This window comes from Hipposideros armiger, unplaced genomic scaffold (genome assembly GCF_001890085.2).
Source record: "Hipposideros armiger isolate ML-2016 unplaced genomic scaffold, ASM189008v1 scaffold_813, whole genome shotgun sequence".
NCBI classification, from domain to species: Eukaryota; Metazoa; Chordata; class Mammalia; order Chiroptera; family Hipposideridae; genus Hipposideros; species Hipposideros armiger.
In genome coordinates, this window is record NW_017732163.1 from 452,520 (window position 1) to 473,602 (window position 21,083).

General features: G+C 42.5%; 1 protein-coding gene and 1 pseudogene across 5 annotated transcripts; one reads left to right on the top strand and one right to left on the bottom strand.

Moving 5' to 3' along the window:
• Positions 1 to 1,179: 1,179 nt before the first annotated feature.
• ZNF582 (zinc finger protein 582) lies at positions 1,180 to 21,083 on the bottom strand. Of its 5 annotated transcripts, none has more exons than XM_019628867.1 (5): positions 20,404 to 21,083; positions 18,040 to 18,166; positions 17,689 to 17,784; positions 7,518 to 8,479; positions 1,180 to 1,218 (listed from the first exon to the last, which is right to left on the bottom strand). In XM_019628867.1, the coding sequence occupies exons 1-5, from the start codon at positions 20,449 to 20,451 to the stop codon at positions 1,180 to 1,182; spliced, it is 1,272 nt and encodes a 423-aa protein (XP_019484412.1). In that variant the 5' UTR covers positions 20,452 to 21,083. The 5 variants fall into 5 exon arrangements, with proteins under 5 accessions (XP_019484412.1, XP_019484411.1, XP_019484410.1 ...); XM_019628866.1 differs by lacking the exon at positions 1,180 to 1,218 and adding an exon at positions 5,820 to 6,370; XM_019628865.1 differs by lacking the exon at positions 1,180 to 1,218 and adding an exon at positions 18,710 to 18,798 and having other exon boundaries at positions 6,280 to 8,479; positions 20,404 to 21,082.
• LOC109374341 (solute carrier family 25 member 36 pseudogene) lies at positions 8,665 to 9,980 on the top strand (annotated as a pseudogene).

The window sequence follows — 21,083 nt, forward strand, 5'->3', positions numbered from 1 at the left end:
ACTTTTCATTTTCTTTCTGAGCTGCCTTGTTACCTTGGTTATTCATGGCAATTAATGAATTATTATTTTTCCTAGGCATCTACAGGAGTGGGTTCTGCAGCAGGTTGATATGAAGAGGTCTTTCTCTTGCTTTCCAGTAGGTGTTGGTGGAATGTTTTATTTTCTCTCCTGCTGCAGCCCTTCATTCTTTCTCATGCTGTAGCGTTATATTTTCTCTTGCACTGTTCCTACTTCTCATGCAATGGAGGTTTCTCTGGAAGGTGGGCTTCTCCTCTGTGAGCAGGTTGCCTGGGTCTCAGGTTACCACCTCCATGCGGAGATGTGGAAGGCGATAGAGTTCAGAGCTTCTGAAATCCCAATCCTCCCCCTGCAGCCTGATGAAGAACTTGTGTATCTCAATGCTCTGGTTGCCCTTGCAGGGATCCACCCAGAAAGGTGGGAGCAGGGTGGGCTGTGAGATGTGGCTCTGAGCAATGGTGACTACCAGTCCACAGTTGTCTTGCCCCTACAGTTCTTTCCCTTTTGCCAGAATTAGTTGCACTGTGAGTCTGTGGCTGCGGAGCTGCAGTTTTCAGGGTTGTGGATACTGTTTTTTAATCTGACACTGCTGCCGTTTCTTCTGCAGCCCGCTTCTAACCCTGGGACGGTGGGGGTGGGGCAAACTCTGGATGTGTGAGGAGGAGGCAGTCAAGCTTCATGTCTTTGTTTTCTGCCTAGCAGTGAGGGCTTAAATCACCATTCTCATCCTTCTATATTCAGTCTTTGCTCCGAAGTCTCTGCTGCAAGTGCTGGGTTTAGCGTATTATTGGGTTGTCAGAAAAGTCATGACGTATTTTTTCTATGTTTTTCATTGCAAAAATGCGTCATAACTTTTCTGACAACCCAATATATGCTGATCCTTCAGGCAAGAATGTGGGCATAGGGGATGCACTCGCAGCCTGAATTCTTCCCTCTCCCTCCCATGACTGTGGTAAGCTCTGGACTGCAGTGAGCTCCAGTCTGCATCCTGCAGCACGTGTTTCTGCACTTCCCCCTTCTCTCTCCTCCACCCCTGTTCGCCCAATTTGCCCACCTTTAGGTTATTTGATTTGCAGGTCTCTCAGATGTTTCTGTGTGCCGCGCAGGGACTCGTTTGTTGAATTATAACTGTTCAATTTGTTGTACCTTCCAGGGGAGATTTCAAGCAGCATTCCTCATATCACCATTTCTGTGATGTTCCTAAAGTGAATAATTTAGCAGCTTGGTTAAAATAATTCCATTTTACATATTCCCTATTTTCACTCTTCCTCGCCTGATTGTGAAAAACTCTTCAAATATCTAATTTTTATTAACTGTATAGTATTCCACATGATGGACATATGAGAGTCACACAGTCATTCTTGAATGTAGGGCACTCCTTGTGAAAATGATACTGGGGTTCATTTGGGGCCGTGCACATTCCCTGCCACCATGGTCTTTGAGAAATGTAGTCGAGGCAGAAGAGTCAGGAATGGGACATCCCATCACCACCCAGAACCCCTCCAAATACACTCCCCACACCCGGTAACAAGCTTCAATGCGCTTCAGTGTCCTCCCTTCTGGATTCTGGACTGGCCGCTACCACCCCCCCAGGTGTAGTGGAGTCTAAGAACCGTTGACTTGTCCTCACAAGGGGACAACTGCTTAGATGCAAGGCACGAAGATACGGCTTCCTAACCCAGCAGTCATGGCTTCTGTGATGTAATGAAGCAAATGTCTTCTATCTCTGATGTTGCTTTCTCTAAGGACTTTACCTTGATTCCACTTGGAGGGGGCTGGAAATAGAGAAGCATCTCCCTGCAGGCATCGTGTTTGATGAAAGATTTTAAATTTTTTTTCTGTTTTGCAAGTTTATGACACTATGCCGAATGATATGCCTCTCTTTTACATGGGAATGACGATAGCAAATAAATTCTTATATAACACATCAAACAATCTCAAGATTCTAGAACCACTGCACAGAATTCTGCAATAGATTACACACTAAAATGATAATTTTCATTAAAAGTTAAAATGTCATTGAGGGCCATCATCTCTGAGGAAAGTTAATTCTCACCAAAGTGGGCCGGGGTTTTCTTGCCCTGCCCATGAGGCTCATTTTAGGGACTGGCCATCCCAGGACACACGTGTTTCACCATCAGGGCCATGCAGCCCATGACTGGGCCCCCCCGGCAGCTGCACACATGATGTGGGGACAAACCCTGTGAAGCATTCAGCAACGAGAGGACTTGTAATCATAGCACTCCACCTCTAACTCCAAACAATGCCAACTGAACAGGAAAAAAATGAAACCAACAAGGTCCAGTACCTGCTGAAGGAGATTTTTGAGTCACACAGACCTGAGGGCAAACACCAACATGACCACTCACATCCTACCTTTGTGTTTTTCAGCAAGTTGCTTAATTTTTCTACATCTTTTTTCTCCTATAAATATATATAATCTTACTGCAGGATTATTCTAAGGAATTTTTATTACTGATATTAAAAGAAGAGGTGAGGGGCCGGCCGAGTGGCGCGATGGTTAAGAACTGGCTTGGGATGCCAGAGGGCCCCGGTTCGGATTCCACATATGAGGGCCAGTGACACTGCCCTCCACAGCTAAGATGCTGAACAACAGCTCAACCTGGAGCTGGGCTGCTGTGCGTCACCAGCGACGGCGTAGGCTGCAGCCCCTGTGGCAGTGGGTTGCCATGGGCTACCGTATGTAGCCAGCAGCCAGCGTGAGCGGCCAGCAACCGCAGTGAGCGGCTGTCCAGAAGCCGGCGACTGATGAGCCTCGCCCGGGAAGAGCGCAATGATGGTGCCAACTTGGGCCAGTGAAGCAACGTCCTCCACAACTAGACTGAAGAACAAAAAAAATGACAGCAACTTGTCTGTTCCCCTTCCCCCAATTCCCCAGCACTGTTACCATCCCCCCAATTCCCCAATTAAAAAAAAATCTTTAAAAATAAATAAATAAATAAATAAATAAAAATAAGTGACTGTGGTTTTAAAGTTCTTTAAAAAAAAAAAAAGAAGAGGTGAATTAGGCATAGAGAGGTTGATTTTCACACTTTGAGAATCAAAGCGCAAGGCCCAAGGAGGTTGTGTTCTGTTCATATAATGGACAGAAGGGAGAAAGGATAAACAGACTTGTTACTGCATACTTTTTTTAATTTTCAAGTTTGTAAATCATGAAAATATACTGATTCAAAATATTTAAGTTTTTAAATAGAAATAAAACAATTGGGAAACACTAATGAAACAATATTTAGAAGAAAATTTCCTTGGGCTAAAAAAAAAAAGACTTGAGACTATCTAAACATATCCTGCTCAAGTTCCTGAATTCTAAGATTAGCAACTCTTGCCAAATGCGGGGAGAGAAGCAGTTGCTGTGGTAGGCAGAATTATGGCCCTTTGAAGATGTTTATGTCCTAATCCTAGGAACCTGTGGATATGCTACATGGCAATAGGGAATTAAGTTGCAGATAAAATTAAAGTTGTTAATCAGCTGACCTTAAGATAAGATTATCCTGATGAGCCCAGTATAATCACAAAGGCCTTTAAAAGCAATGGAAAAGAACAGTCAGTGGCAGGGTGATGCAATTGGCTACTGCTGGCCTTAAAGATGAAAAGGGGCCATACCAAGGAAGGTGGCAGGCTCTAGAAGCTAAAAAGGGCTAGGAAATGAATTCTCCCATAAAGCCTCATCACAGAGAACACAGCTCTGCTGACACCTTGATTTTGGCCCAGTGGGACCTATTTCAGACTTCTGACCTCCAGATAATAAACCTGTGTTGTTTTAAGCCACTAAAATTTTAACAACTTGCTACAGCAGCAACAGGAACCAAATACATCTACATAAGCTAAGAGAATCAGATCAGCATTGGGTTCCTCTTATAGAAGACCAGAAGCCAGAATTCAATGAAGTGACATCTATGGATTATTGAGAAAAAACTATAATCCAAGAATGTTGTACCAACTGAAAATATAACTTGGGAAGGTACAAGAAAGTGTTTGACATATAAAAATTCAGAGGATACCAGCTATATACCATTTATTGAGATAAACATAAATACTCAATAAAAGTCTAACCAAACAGCATGTGAAATAAAACTGTTCCTCAAGACAGGAAAAAAACAATAAAAAACAGTGGCTGGAAATGCATGTTTCTCTGACTATATTTCAATTTAAATAGACATCATGAGTGGGTCTGGCACTAACATAAGCATCAAATAAATGAAATAACAGCAAAACTAAAAGCTCTGCTGCTAAAAGTTTTCATTAGGTTAGTGACGGGATGGGAAGAGAAAGCAAGGGCTTAATCACAGGTGAGAGTATGTAATAGTCCTCTCATTCTGCCCAAATAATGACTAAGAATGGGGAGATAACTACCACTCTAAGCACAGTGGGAAGTTCCAATTTAGCCAGAGAAAAAGGCAATGATCAGCCAACATAAGGAAATGACCTAGATAATATAAGAGGCGTGATAAAAAAATATGGTGAATGTTTAAATTTTAAAAATCTATTACAACAAGACACATTGCCATTAATCCCCCTCAAAATATTCCCCCTCGCTTCAAACACATGTATCCCATTATTCTTGCCATTTTCTCAAGCAGTTCTGGAAGTCCTCTTTCATGAGTGTCTTTAGTTGCAGTTGTGGCTGCCTCAGTGTCCTGATCAATTCAAAATGTTTATCTTTCATGGTCATTTTGACTTTTGAGCCAAAAGTCACACAGCGCAAGATCCAGTAAATACGGTAGATGAGGATACACCATAATGTTTTTGACAGAAATTGCCATGCCAGAAGTCATGTGTGACACATAGCATTGTCATGATGGAGGATGAAGTAACGACACTCGCAAAAGAGGACTTCCAGAACTGCTTCAGAAAGTGGCAAGAATGATAAGTTTGAAGTGAGGGGGATTAATGGCAATAAGCTTTTACTGTAATAATTTTTATTTAAACATTCATATTTTTTATCACACCTTGTAAACAGTACACACAACATAAAATGAAAGGAATAAAGCTGAAGTATTATACTAAATAAAAATGTGAATTTCCCTGTGGGGAAAAAAAATCCAGAGTTTGAGTTTTGAAAAAAGTTTGTTTTTTTTAAAGAAATAATTAAAATGACAAGGGTTAAAAATGAGTGAGTGGGCAAAAACATACCAGGTGAACAAAGATAAATCATTATATCACACAGTATGGAAATAAATTATCAGAAGGATTACACTAGGCAAGGGTTAGCAAACTTTTTTTATCTTCAGGACCAGACAGCAAATATAGGCTTCATGGCCACAGTCTTTGTTGCAACCACTTAGCTCTGCTGTGATAGTGCAAAAGCAGTTTGTAGACAACATGAAAATAAATGAGCATGGCTGTGTTTCAATAAAACTTTATTTATAAAACAGGCAGCAGGCCAGATTTGGTTTGTTGACCCTTATACCTGGCAGAGTAGGATATTATATAATGATAAAAGGTATGATTCATAAATAGGGGTTAAGCCATAAGGGGTTAAGCCATATGTCTTTATGGGTCAAAGAACATAAATTAAAAAATAAAAATCTCTGGAGATTCATGAGGTTGGTTAAAAAGTTCAATTTTTAGGAAATTCTGATCCAGTACACCAAATTATATAAGAACATAGAGAATTTTACCATTATAATCAAGTTTTAAATAGAATCTTACATCTAAAAAAAGTAGAATATATATATATATATGTGTGTGTGTGTGTGTGTGTGTGTGTGTGTGTATAGAGAGAGAGAGAGAGGGAGGGTGGGGAGGAAGGGAGAGGGAGGAAGAGAGGGAGAGAGAGGGGGAGAGAGGGAGAGAGAGAGAGACAGAAAGAGGGAGCGGGAGAGAGAGAGAGACACACACACACACACAATGTTATGGAACATATACAAACATCAATCCTGTACTTAGCCACAAAGAAAAATGTCAAATTCAAAAAAAGTAGGTATTTCCAGGCCACATTTACCAATCATAATAAAATTTGAGGTTACATAATTTAGGATGCTTTTGGCTGAAAAGTTAACCAAACATCCAACTAAAATTAACTTCAGCAATAAAGGTTTATTTCTTACATAACAAGGCATCAAACAGACAGTTTCTGAATGGGCCTCGTAGTTGTGTTGTCAGGGCTCCAATCAGCTTCTCTGAGGCTGTTTCCTCCTCCTGATTCCAAAATGGTTGCAGCAGCTCCAGGCATCATGTTCTCATAGGAAAATGTTTAAAAGCAGGAAAGCAGAGGGGAGTCTTTCTAATGTATCTGTCTCTTCTGAATGAGGAAAATCTTTCCCAAAGCCCTGCAGGTCCATCCCTGGAACACACTGGCCATACACTGGAACATATGGGCTATCCTGAGCTGCAAAGGAGGCTGAAAATTAGCATCTGACATCTTTAGGTTCTAAGGCAAAACCCAGATGCTGTCAATAGGAAGGGGAATTGGGTATGGTTGCTGGGTAGGCAATCAATCCCTTCTATCTGTGACAGAAGTTATAAAAGATAACCCAAAACAATTAATGTGGAAATTAAGAAACCATCTCCTAAATTTAGTTTACTCTTAGATGAGGGAAGAAATAAAAACTGAGATTATTGTAAGATAACCACTTTATATTTCATCATTTTGTATTCATTTGTTCTTTCATCACCTGAGTGTTTGGTATTCTCTTTTCTGGCTTCTTGAATAGTACATTTAGTATATCTGAGTATAATATTTCAGGTTTTCATGTTTAACAAGGCCATAAAAATTCTGAGTAGCGTTAGCCACATCCCATGTCTGCTGGCATGTAAAACTCTGTCGTTCTTTCCTTTACCATTCATGGTAATTGCAAGATTTATTTCCTTGTTAACTCAAGAATAGTGTGGCTGTTTTCTTTTTTCTTTCCAAAAAAATGAAAACTTTTTATTATTGTTAAAATTATTACACAGTGGTTAGAAAAGGTGAATTGGGAATGTGTTAAAAGACAAAATTTTTCCAACCTTTCCTCGCTTCTTTGACAATCATGGTCTCAACGACTTACATCCGTAAAATTTTTCTTCAATATGAATTTTATGACTCAAGATACTAAGGTCAGCTCTGAATGAAGGCATTCCCACTCATGTTACACTGAAGTGTTTCTCCGACATATAAGGAGTAAGCTGTGACAAGCCTATGCCAAAGGGCTCTCCCCAGTACTTCCATTCATATGATTGCTTGCTAACATAAATTCCCTGATGATGAGCAAGGGATAAGTGCTGATGGAAGGCTTTTCTACATTTATTAAATTCCCTTGTGTTTCTCTATTTTGCATTCGCTGATGTTGAACAGTGGTTGAATCATGATTTAAAGTCCTCCCACCTTCCTTATAGTCATAGAGCTTTCCCTCAGTATGAACGACCTGATGTTGGATCAGTTGTGAGCAGTGACTGAAGGCCTTCCCACAGGCCTTACATTCATAGGGCTTTTCGCCCGTATGAATTCTGTAATGCACAGTTAGATGTGACACCCGTTTGAAAGCCCTAGTGCATACCTTGCACTGGTAGGGTTTCTCTCCAGTGTGAATCCTCTGGTGCTGCTTAAGTTGTGAGCTCACTCTAAAGGCCTTCCCACATGCCTTACATTCATAGGGTTTCTCACCGGTATGAATTCTCTGATGCCGAATAAGAGTTGAGCCTTGATTAAAGGCCTTCCCACAGTCCTTACATTCATATAGCTTCTCGCCAGTATGAACAGTCTGATGTTGAATCAACTGAGACCGATGACTGAAGGTCTTCCCACACTCCTTGCAGGCATAGGGCTTCTCACCCGTATGAATTCTATAATGTACTTTAAGATGTGAGATCCGATTGAAGGCCTTCCCACACTCCTTACATTGATAGGGTTTCTCTCCAGTGTGAATTCGTTGATGTTCAATCAGCTGTGAGCTCCGACTAAAGGCCTTTGCACAATCCTTGCATTCATAAGGTTTCTCGCCAGTATGAACTCTCTGGTGTTGTATGAAATTTGAACCTGAATTAAAGGCCTTTCCACATTCTTTACACTCATAGGGTTTCTTGCCAGAATGAATATTCTCATGTTGAATTAGTCGTGAGCCATATTTAAAGGCTTTCCCACATTCCTTACATTTATAGGGTTTCTCATTAGTATGAAGTCCTTGATGACTAATAAGGAAGTCCTCTGGCCAGAAGTCTTCTCTGCATTCATCATATCCACAGGGTTTGTCTCCAGTATGAATTTTCTGATAAAAAGTAAGGGATGCTTGCTGGTCGAAAGTGGGCACTTCTTTGTGATTGATTGTCATTTGTCTCAAATGTCCATTTGGATTTCCCTGTTGCCTGTTAAACTGGCTTCTGCATTCCCAATCGTCTTGGAAACTCGAGCACTCAAGACCGTAACTTGTAAGGCCTTCCCTTATCTCCCACCGGGGGGACCGCACTTCACAAATGGGCTGCTTTGGAGACAATACCTTAGTATCATACCTGGACTCCAATACTGCAAAAGAACAAAAAGGCAAGGATGTGTTTGTTTGTTTGTTTGTTTGTTTTTACCTCTTCAGAGTAAGGAACTTGTGTAGTAAAAATTGGAAATTTAGACTCAACACAATACCTATAGCTCTTGAATCTGCCTAAGCCATTAGAAAATGGACAAGTAGAACAGAGAAAGATGAAATACCATAAATGAGATCAGTGAGATAATCAGAGAGGTTTTAAGTGTAGTTCGAAAATACTAGTATGAATCAGGATCACCACGTTTTTAAAAAATGAATGTTTCTATGTAACCCTAGAAAAGACAAATACAATCTAGAGTGGCAGAATGCAAAGCACTGGCTGCCTGGGGCTGCGGTATGAGCAATGGTGTAGGAAGGAAATAAAGGGGACTTTTCAGGGTGATGGAAATGTCCTCTATGTTGACTGTGGTAGTGGCTACACGAGTGTATATATTTGTCAATACTCATCAGAATATTTTACTTTAAATGTGGGTGTTTTATTGAACATAAATTATACCTCGATAAAGTGGATTTTGTAAAATGATGGCGAGGATGCTTGGAAGGTCATCTGGCCGGAGGAACATGCTGGCGTACCTTCTTGCTAGGGGGTATGGTGGTACAGGGCGGGGAGTGGGGGAGAGCATTCTCACATGTCCACTGGATGCTATAATAAGCCAGCTGCAGCCTCCTGCTGTGACACTTCCTATCTCTGAAGTTTAGCTGACACCATGGCTAGACATGGTATCAACTGGACCAGTTTCTCCAGGAACTTTCTGGTGCCTAAGGGTGATCTTGTTAAAAGGAGGGCCTTGTTCCTTGTTGAGAGGATTAGGCCCCAGTTTAAGGGGGAGTGGCCTCTTCCAGACCAACATTCTTCGCTGCTCATTCAAACTGCAAGGAAAAGCGAAATGGTATACTTGGTCCTGATTCTACCTGGTACATGATTTCAGCTGTGGTGGCCCGTTTTACTGCAGTCATAACACCCAATCCCATTTGGCTTATAAAGAATCAATTGCAGTGATGCAAAGAACTACAGGGCAACGTGAATGGGTGCTCTTGAAGGTGTTCATGAAGTGTATCATATAGATGGCCCAACAGGACGTTAGGTGAGCATGTCTGCCTCATATGGTGGCAAATCAGAGGCTGAGATTTATTTTGTTATTTGTGTAAGTATTTATTAGTGAAAACTACAGGAATGTAAGATCACTTCTATGATGTAAGATGATGAAGAGCCTGAGAAAGAAGAATCAGATTTTGTGGGAATGATACTGCTGTCACTTCAAACACTTGTGCCACAACTGTAGCATGTCCACATGAAGTTGTGAGAACAAGACCGTGAAGAGGGCACAAAGGACAGGTGTTTTTTCAGGTGCCATGTTTGCATGTTCAAGAGGAAGGTTATGGGTCTCATTACTGTGTGGTCTGACAACTCCAGGCAGGCAGATTCCCAACACAGCCATTATGACAGCCACCTATGAACCAGTGGTTGAGCTGCTCCATGGTTAGTGACACCTGGCTGCCATCCCACAATGGAAAACTAAAAGGCTGCGGTGGGCCATGGAGTAGTAAAGCCTGCCTGGTGGACAGACACTAGTTTGGGAACGCGAAACTGTGCCCAAATGGAAGACTGGTTTTAGGAATTAAAGTGATCACACATTACTTGGTTTTTCTGGCAGTGTGGGAAAACCCTCTGCTGCCTCTAAGGACATTCCTTTAAAAGCATTCCTGTCTTTAAATTGCCACTTTTTCTATCACAGACACCTGACACAGCTGAGTTTGTTGAATTATGACAGTCAAGGTATAGTGTTGTTTATTCCAGGAGTAGTTTTCCTCTTACCTAAAGTAAGCCATCACTAATTAAATATTGTATTATAACTATCCACAGATAGGACTGGCAGTCATAATTTTCTAACTTCTGGCTTCAGTTCAATTCTCTATAAAGTTGCAAAGTAGAAATGATAATAGTGAGGTTGTCTGTATTATTTTCATGTTTTCCTGACAGGACCAAGCACAATTATTTTACAGTTAATTATTTAGTATTCATAGTCACTATTTTGGATAACCAATAAAATAATGTCAAAAAATCTTATGTGTAGTCTTAACATTAAAATGTTTTGGTTTCCTCATATGGAACCTCAAGGGATCTCAAATAGTCAAACAATCTTGAAAAGAAAGAACAAAATTGGAGGTCTCACAGTTCCTGACTTCAAAACATATGACAAAGCTACAGAAATTAAAACAGTGTGGTACTGGCATAAAGGCAGACATGTAGACCAATGGAACAGAACGGAGCCCAGAAATATACCGTCATGCTTGTGGTCAAATGATCTTTGACAAGGGTGTAAGACCATGCAATGAGGAAAGGACAGTCTCTTCTACAAATGGTGTTGAGAAAACTGGATATCCACATGCAAAAGAATGAAGCAGGACCCTTACCCTCCACCATGTACAAAAATTAACTCAAAATGGAATGAAGACTTAAACACAGGGTCTAGGACTATAAAGCTCCTAGAAGAAAACACAGGGGAAAAGTTTCACAGCTTTGTATTTGGCAATAATTTCTCGGATATGGCACGAAAAGCACAGACCACAAAAGCAAAAGTAGACAAATGGTACTACATCAAACTTAGAATTGCCTGTGCATCAAAGAAAACCATTAATAGAGTGAAAAGGCAACCTACGGATTGGAAGAAAATATCTGCAAACCATATATCCAGAATATGTAAAGAACTCCTACAACTCAACAGCAAAAAAAAAAAACAAAAACCAACCCAACCTGATTAAAGAATGGGCAAAGGACTTGAATAGAAATTTCCCTGAAGAAGACATACACGTGGCCCACAAGCACATAAAAAGATGCTTAACATCACCAATCATTAGACAAATGCAAATCAAAACTAGAAAGAGACCTTGCCTCCCAGCCATTAGGATGGCCACTCTAAAACAAACCAAATAGAAAATAACAAGTGTTGGTGAGGATGTGTAGAAATTGGAACCCCTGTGCACTAATGGTAGGAATGTGAAATGGTGCAGTTGTAAGGAAAACAGTATGGAGGTTCCTAAAAAAATTAAACATTGAACTTCCATATGATCCAGGAATTCCACTGCTTGGTATACTATACCCAAAAGAATTGAAACCAAATCTAAATGAGGTATCTTCAAAACCACGTTCACTGCAACATTATTCACAAGAGCCAAGAGGTGGAAGCAACCCAAATGTCCATCCACAGATGAAAGGATAACAAAATTGTGGTCCTATACATACAGCCTTAAAATGGAAGGAAATTCTGTCACATGCTATGACACAGATAAACCTGAAGGACATCATGCTAAGTGAAGGAAGCCAGACACCAAAGGCCACATACTGTGATTACATTTATGTGAAATGTCCACAATAAGAAAATGCATAAAGAGCAGATGAGTGGTTGTCAGGGGCTGAGGGGATGGGGAGTAACTGCTTTCCTCTGGGGTATGTCTAGGAAAAACACACGCTCAACACCACTCTACTCTCCGTATGTCACTTCTGGTCACGAAACGTGTCAGTTTACCCCCACACTGAGCGATTCTCAGCTCCCTCGCACATACTGACTGGGCGGCCCACAATTTTAATTCAATTCTGACACTGTCTTTCTGCAGATAGTGTCAGACCCCACAGGTTAGGGGCTTGCTCCATAGGGCTGTCTCTGGCTCCATTGCCCCCCCCCATAAATTGGAGGTTCCCATGACCCCCTCCTGGGGTTCAATCATTTGCTAGAACGGCTCACAGAAAAATAGCTTATTCACTAGATTACCAGTTTATTACAAAGTATACAACTCAGGAGCAGCTAGATGGAAGAGGCATAGGGCCAGGTGTGTGTGTGTGTTGGGGGCGAGGTGGGGAAATGAAGCACCCACGCCTCTCCAGGTGCCACCCTCCAACCTCCATGGGCTCACCTACCCGGAAGCTCTCTGAACCCCAGACTTTAGGGATTTTTAGGAAAGTTCCATTACGTAGGCAAGATTGATTAAATCTGGCCATTGACAATTAACTCAACCTCCAGCCCCTCTCTCCTCCCTAGAAGTTGGGGAGAGGGAGGGAGGTAGGACCACAAGTTCCAACCCTCTGATGACTGGTTCCCCTCTAAAACAGTCCCCACCCTGGCTGAAGCTATCCAGGAGCCCCCAGTCACTCATCAGCACACAAGAAGACTCATTACTTCACAGATTCCAAAGGTTGTCAGAGCTGTGCCAGAAAATGGAGATGAAGATCAAATACGAGGTGTGATCAAGCAATATGGTGTTTAAATTAAATAAAAATTTATTACAGTAAAAGACACATTGCCATTAATCCCCCTCAAAATACTCCGCCTCGCTTCGAACACACTTATCCCATCGTTCTTGCCACTTTCTGAAGCAGTTCTGGAAGTCCTCTTTCATGAGTGTCTTTAGTTGCACTGTTGTGGCTGCCTCGATGTCCTGAATCATTTTGACTTTGGGAAAGGGCCAGAAGTCGCATGGTGCCAGATCTAATGAATAAGGTGGATGAGGACACACCGTAATGCTTTTATTTGACAGAAATTGCTGTACCAGAAGTGATGTGTGACATGGAGCAGAGCATTGTCATGATGGAAGGTAATTTACAGCACACTTTTAAACACATCTTCTCTCAACCATAGATCACACCTGACTGCACTGAACAAGTTGAAACTTGTCACACACTGTTACTAAGGTTCAACGTGTTGCTTCTGTATTGAAGATCCCTGGCTTTCCGTTGGAAGTCACTTGGCAGCAGCATTTACCTGATTTCTGATCACAAAGGGAAAGGCTCCGTGTCAGAATGCTTCTGGTACAGCAATTTCTGTCACATAAAAACATTACATTGTGTCCTCATCCACCTTATTCACCAGATTTGGCACCATGCGAATTCTGGCTCTTCCCCAAAGTCAAAATGACCATGAAATGTAAACGTTTTGAATCAATTCAGGACATTTTGAGGGCATCCAGGACAGTGCAACTAAAGACACTCAGGAAAGAAGACTTCTAGAACTGCTTCAGAAAGTGGCAAGGACGAAAAGGATAAGTGTGTTTGAAGCGAGGGGGAATATTTTAATGGCAATGTGTCTTTTACTATAAAAAACTTTTTTAAATTTAAACATTTACCATATTTTTGATCACGCCTCATACATATTTCTTATTATAAATCATGATATCAGAGGGTGATAAAAACATTCTAAAACTAGTTAACAGTGACAGTCATACAACACTGTGACTGTACTAACTACCAATGAACTATACCCTTGAAAGTGATTATAAAGGTGAAATGTTATGTATTTTTATCATTTTTTAAAAATTAAAATTAAACTTAAAAAGGAAATTTTCTGGAAAACGTAAAAATTACCACAACATGCTCAATAAATGCAACACTTGCATGGTTAGATCAGTATTCAATGTTAGGAAATCTATTCACATAACCCAGGTTTTTAAGAGACTGAAAAAGAAAAAAAACAACTCAAGATTTGAAAAGTGGATGCTTCTTTAACCAAATAAGTAAAAAACATCTTACTCATATACCCAAGTTTGATATTCTGTTTAATGAGAAAATACTAAAAACTTTGCTATTAAGGTCAAGAACAAGATTCAGAAGTACACTAGTTCCACTAACACTGTTCTGGGGGATCCTATATAATCAGCCTCCTAATCAAGCAAGAGAAAAAAACCTAAGAGGTATAAAAATGCAAAAACATTATCACCATTTGCAGATGATATAAGTGAATACTTGGCAAGCTCGAAAGAATTACATAGAAAACAGTGATAAACAGTGAAAAAATTCAGGAAGTTGGGTTAGCTACAAAATTAATCTAAAGATATGAATGGCTTTTATCATATAAAAAATAACCAGTTTGAATATAATATGTGTGAATGTCACATTATATTAGTCCATATTATGGATTATGCCATTTCCAATAGCAGCAATAAATATAAAATACCTGGGAATAAATGAAGAAGAAACATACAAGATCTGTATAAAGAAAATGTTTAACCTTCATTGGGGTGGATATAAACGAAAGGGAAAGCCTAACACGACCTTCGATAGCAGGCTCCACTTAAGAGAGAAATCAGTTTTCTCCTGAATTAATCTATAAATTTATCATGACCTCAGTAAGAAAAATTACATGATTTTCTTTCTTTTTTTTTTTTTTGAAGCCAGATAGTCTGATTCTAATGTTCAGATGGGAAAATAAATGAGAACAGCCAGGAAATCTGAAAAATAAAATGAAGAGGAGGGCCGGCCGAGTGGCACGATGGTTAAGAACTGCTTGGGACGCCAGAGGGCCCCGGTTCGGATCCCACATATGAAGGCCAGTGACACTGCCCTCCACAGCTAAGATGCTGACCAACAGCTCAACCTGGAGCTGGCTGCTGTGAGTCACCGGCGATGGCGTAGGCTGCAGCCCCTGTGGCAGTGGGTTGCCATGGGCTACCGTGTGTGGCCAGCAGTCAGCGTGAGCGGCCAGCAGCCGCAGTGAGCAGCGGTCCAGAAGCCGGCGACTGATGTGCCTCACCTGGGAAGAGCGCAATGATGGTGCCCGTGAAGCAACGTCCTCCACAACTAGACTGAAGAACAAAACGACAGCAACTTGTCTGTTCTCCTTCCCCCAATTCCCCAGCGCTGTTCCCATCCCCCCAATTCCCCAATAAAAATCTTTAAAAAAAAAATGAAGAAGAAATAATTCTATCAGGTTTTTAAAACATATATAAGCCCTCAATAATTAAAACAGCATGGTGGTGTCATATAATTAGACAGAAAGACTAATGGGATAGAACAAAGTCCAAAAATAGATCCAAACACAGAGGTAAAATAGAAGATGATATAGGTGGCTTTAGAGATTCGTGGGGAAAAGATAAAATTAGCTAACCAATGCTATTTGAACAACTAGATAACAATGTGAAAGTTAATGTGAAATCACATCTTACAGTAGGATAAATTCCAGATGGATCATATTATAATAAATAAACTAGAAAAACATAGCAGACTCTGTAACCTCAGAGGGAGATGTCCCCTTTAAATACGACACAAACCCACACATCTAAGGAGTAAAAAACTGAGGAAAGAAACAAGCAATCAAACAGTGTGCTGTCCAAACTCAAAACCAAAAGTTCTCTGACATCACAGGTGTGGTAGGCAAAATAACAGCCTCCCAAGGTGCCCCCATCCTGATCCCTGGGACCTGAGGACACAGATTAAACGGCAGCACACGTCTTCACTCCTGACACTCAGGCCACACCTGATCTCGCTCACTGCCAGGGGCCAACTGCCACCTGACTGTGGTGAGTCCACACCTGTGATGCTCAGGTCTTAGCTCCCAATTTGAAGTGCTCTTATAGTACATTGTGGAAACTGTTTACTGATGTTTTTGGTCTCCTGTCACATTGTGACTGGTATTCAATCAGGGAAGATTCTTTCCCCACCCAGGACATTTGGCAATGTCTGGAGACATTGTTGTCCCAGTGACAGCAGGGGTATCTAGTGAGTAGAGGCCGAGGAGGCTGCTATATATCCCACAGTGCAGCACGGCCCTCCACAACAAAGAATTATCCTGCACAAAATATCAGCACCCCTGAGACTGAGAAACCCATCATCCAGTGCGGGAGCACTGCCAGCAGAGGGGACAGCCCTGAGGCAGGGCTGTGCTGGCAGTGTCAAAGCCAGGATGTGCCACCATGGCAGAGCTGAGCAGCTGTGACACAGACCACATGGGCTCCCAATGCCTAAAATATTTACTATTTATCCCTTTAAAGAAAACACTGGCCAACCCCTATGCTAACAGAACAGCAAAGAGCTTGGGTGGCTCTAACCAAATGAGCCTTAGGGAGAGTGACAGATGAAATCAGGGGAACCAGATCACGTAGAGCAACACAGAACAAAACTTTCTGTGATACTGAAAATGTTCCACTCTGCGCGGTCCAATATGGAAGCCACTAGCTCCACAGGACTACTGCGCATTTGAAATGTGCTAGGGTGACTATGAATGAAATTTACATTTTATTTAATTTTAGTTGAAATTTAAATTTAAATAGCGTGTGTGGCTGGTGGCTACTCTATTGGCAGCACAGATGTAGAACCTTCTAGGCCATGGTATGGATTTTGGAGTTTCGCTGAGTGAGATGGGAAGTCTTCGGCAGGTTCTGGGCAGAGATGTGATACACACTCACTGAAGTGTAGAGAGAAGCAGTCGCTCTGGCAGTTGTGTGGAGAACACGCTGTAGTGGACAAGAATGGAAGCAGAGGGACAGGAAGGAGGCTACTGCAACAGTCCAAACCACAGAAGATGGTGGTGGGGAAGTGGGCAGTAGCAGTGTACCAGTTAGAAGTGGTTCAAATCTGGATTATTTCAAAGTAGAGTGAACAGGATTTGCTGACAGACTAAGGAAGTGTGTGGAAGAGAGAAGTCAAGGGTGCTTCAAGAGTTTTTGACTTGAGCAAAAATCGAGCGCCCTATTACTGAAGTGCAAAAGACGGGGGAAGGGTAGACTTGGTAGGGGGGACCCAGGACTCCTTTGTGGACTTGTTAATTTCAAAGCCTGGTGGGCACCCCAGTGGCCATGATGAGAAGGTGGTTCGATATAAGTAGCTGGAGGTTTAGGGAGAGGCCGAAGGCGAATGTAACCATTTGCGTGTCCGACAGAACTTTCCACAATGATGTAATGTACCTGCATTGTTCAATACAGGGGCCACAGGCCACAAGTGGCTACCGAACATTTGAAATATGGCAAGTGCAACTGAGGTACTGAAGTTTTAAGTGTACTTCATTGTAATTAACTAAATTTCAATGGCTACATGGGGCCAATGGTGCCATACTGGACAGCACAAGTATGCATGGTATTTACAGCATGGTCATGGACAAAGTTGTGAGGGATGGAAATAATAGGAACGAAGAAGCCCAAGTCTGAGCCCTGGGGAACTCCAACATTTAGAGACTCCGAGAAGATCCACCAAAGAAGGCTGAGAATGGGGTAAACAGGCAGGCGAGAAAAAGATGTAGTAATGGCCCAAATATACAGAAATGCTTCAGAAAGGGACCCGCTTTTGTCAAATGCGTTGACAAGCTACAGAAGATGATGACTGAGACCTGACCTCTGAGTCTGGCGACTTGGAGGAAAGGGCCTGCTTCCTGCCACCCAACCGGATGGTTATCTGTGGTGGCTTCTCTCTTCCCGCGCATGCATCACTCACCTGGGCACACACCTCGGGTCTCTGCCCTCTCTACCATCCAGGGCTCTTTGCCTTGCTCCAGGAAGGAGATCACATCAGGTTTGGAAATGGCAAGATCTGGGTGTGAGAAAAAACATGCCACCGGGTTATGGTGTGGACCCCAGAATTGAGATCCACAACCTGGTCATCGAGGAGGAGAGTCAGCTGCAGGAAGGGCCAGGAGAAGGCATGACTGTCACCCGACAGTTGGGGAAGATGTAGCTTCAGCCCACAGAGCTGCCCTTTAACCACTCAAGAGTAACCCAAGATTAACAAGGAAGAAACAGATATGCCCAAGGGTAACCTACAAACTAATAGACCAGGTCACCTTACCCAGTGAGACCAGGTTGCTGTAGGTCTCCAACATAACGTCTCTGTACAAATCCCTCTGAGCTGGCGCCAGCCGTTCCCATTCTTCTTGGGAGAAGACTACAGCCACGTCCCTGAACAAGTCTGACCCCTGGAAAAACAGGCAGGTATTCTGTCATATGCACACATCAAGGACATGTCTCTGGTGGCATGAGGGGAGATGGAGGAGGTCTGTGCAGGAATGGAGTGTTCTAGAGAAAGAGAGGCTGGGGGCTGGAGGCCACTGATGTGAGTGGATGACAAGAGAAAATGGGCATCAATAAAATAGAAGGTTTAATGTTTTTGAAAATTCCTTTTTATTACAAACCAAAACTATTGTATAGAGGCCTGGGATGAAAATTAAAATCCAACTAAATGGAGTTTTCCCAATTGTGACAGTGTAATAAAGTACACTGCCTATTCTGTCTTTGGCATATACTAAATTCTCAATGTGAGACCTAGAATTTCTACTTTTATGGGGGAAAAAAATCCCAAACCAATCATTTTTGCTAGGAGAGGACAATGGGAGACTATACTAGCTGCCTGGTCCTTTCACTCCCTAAAATGGGAACCTCTGAGAAGCAGATTCTTGGATAGAAACCAGGTGGAAGCTGCAGGATAAGGAAAGCAAGTATTTACATGATTTTAAACTCACGAGGGACATGACTTTTAGAATTTCATGGGCTGATGGGTCCGCCTCCTGGCTCCTCTCTTGGGGAAGGGCAGAGTCCTGAGATGGTAGAGCTGGGGGAGGAAATAACAAATATGAGAGGCCAGGCTTGCCTCACAGCTCCTAGAATGCCATGGTTACAAGTCCCCATTCCCTAACCCCCACCTACCACATAAATTAGAGGGAGTTGGGACAAATTGTGGCCCTCACCCAACTTTAGGAAACCCAGCTTCAGCTGCAGCAAGGAGACAGGGAACTAGTGGCCCTTTCTCTCTAAATACCCAGAGAATTCCACCTTGTTACTGATACAGACCTGAGACGGATCCTCAGACCTGGCCCGGTGACTGAGACCACAATGGTGTCCCAAAGACCAGGAAGACTGTCCTCAGGCCAGGAAACACAGACAGCCCAGCCCACAATGAGGCCTTCCCAGAACCAGACCATTTTTAACTCCCCCATGCCTACAATGTAACAAACACCTTCAAAAGTTTCCCTGGCACTTTCCCCAACTTCCAATTTCACAAACAGTCCCACAGCCCTACTTAAGGCCTGGTGGGCACCACTTTGTGGATGAATCCTGCCTTGAGTCAACAGATTGGGTGTGACTACAAATTAGATGGAGCAGGTCCTGTGCTCCACTATTGGCACATAAATAAGGCCCTGCACAGAGAAATAAGTGTGCAAAGCTGCGTGCACAATATTTGCTGGAAAACATAACTGAATATTAGTATGTAACAAAGCAGGTTAGTGGTCAAATCAATTTTGGCACAGCCCGATGATGGGTGCCAAGCAACTATCAAAAATCGACATGGGGCAACGTTAAATGATAATGAAAGACAGTCACAACTGGGCCCTTTATACAACATTAAAACATTCAGCAAAAGAAGTCAAACGCACCCACCTACTGACACATGGCCTAAAAATAACAAAAAAAACCAAACCAAAACCAATACTGGAATAGAAAACATCCAAGTATTAAGAGTGATGTTATCTAACAACTTCTTGAGTTCTTTATAAAGAAGCTTAGGACAATGCCCACCATGTTACAAATATTTAATTCTTTTTTTTACAAGTATTTACTCTAAGTAGTGAGTAAATGAGATAATTACGAATGTTCCTTAATATCATGAAAATAGGAATTTTTCCTTACTGGGACCACTGTTTTAGCATTATCTGTAATAGCTGTGTAATGTTTTTATTATATGAGTGGCCAATCATTTACTCAACCATTTCCCCATTGTTGGACACAGATTTTGAACAAAATCATCTAAAATGTTCCCAAGTATAAGTCGGTTTTTAAACTAGTGATTCTAAATCTTCTGGAGTCTTGCAACTCTTTGTGGATCTCATAAAATAAGACTTCGTCCGAAATTAAAAAAAAAAAAAGGCACGCAAAAGAATGAATGCAAAACACCCGCAAGCATTTTCAGTGGGTCGGGACCCCTCCACACCCCCCTAAGGGGTCCATAGGGCGGGGCAATGACCAGGGACGCAGAAAGGAGGTGCCAGCGAGACGCGCGCCGCGGGGACCGATGGGAAATGTAGTCCAGAGCAAGAGAGGCCGCAGACCGAAGCTGAAGCGAGACGTTCCGGTTCTTCCCAGGCTTGAGACCCGCCCGGCCGCGGCGCTCACTCTCGCACGGACGCCAGAGTAGCCGGCAAACTCCGGAGCCCCTCACCTGCCGCCTCCTCGGGTCCAGGTGCCACTGCGGCTGCGCCCTCCGCATCCCCTGGTGCGCTTCCTCCTCGGTACAGGCGGACTCGCCGCCTGGAGCCGGAAGATGGTGCAGACGCACAAAGCCGCAACAGTGCTGCGTCGCGATTGGGTCAGCGCCGCAGTGTCGTCTGGGAGACGTAGTCTCTAGGCGTAAAGGCCGTAGCCAAGACGTAAGCCCGGGTCTCGAGATGTTTTGGAGTAGGCAGGACCAGAGCGTGCGTGCGTGGGGACCATCGGGTGACACGACGGCGTGTGTACTGTTCTGTTGGGGTGTGTGGTGGGGTGTGTGTGTGAAGGTATGTGTGTGGGGTGTGCAGTCTGCACGCGATTGTCTCTCTGCAGTGAGTGTGTGAATGGCCGTCACTGTGTGTGCGGTGGTTCTTGTGACGGTGTGTGTCGTGTTTGGTTCTGACTGGCCCTTGAGTGTGTGACTGTGCTAAAGTGTGTGTGAAAAATGTTCTCATCTATTAAATCACTGTTTCTGTGGAACAGACATTTTACCAGGTTTGGAGGGATGGGAAACCCAAGAGTTTATCTGGTGACTAATTTTAAACATTATAGGTGTGATCACAAAATACGGTGGATGTTTAAATTTTAAAAACTTTATTACAGTAAAAGACACATTGCCATTAAAATAGGCCC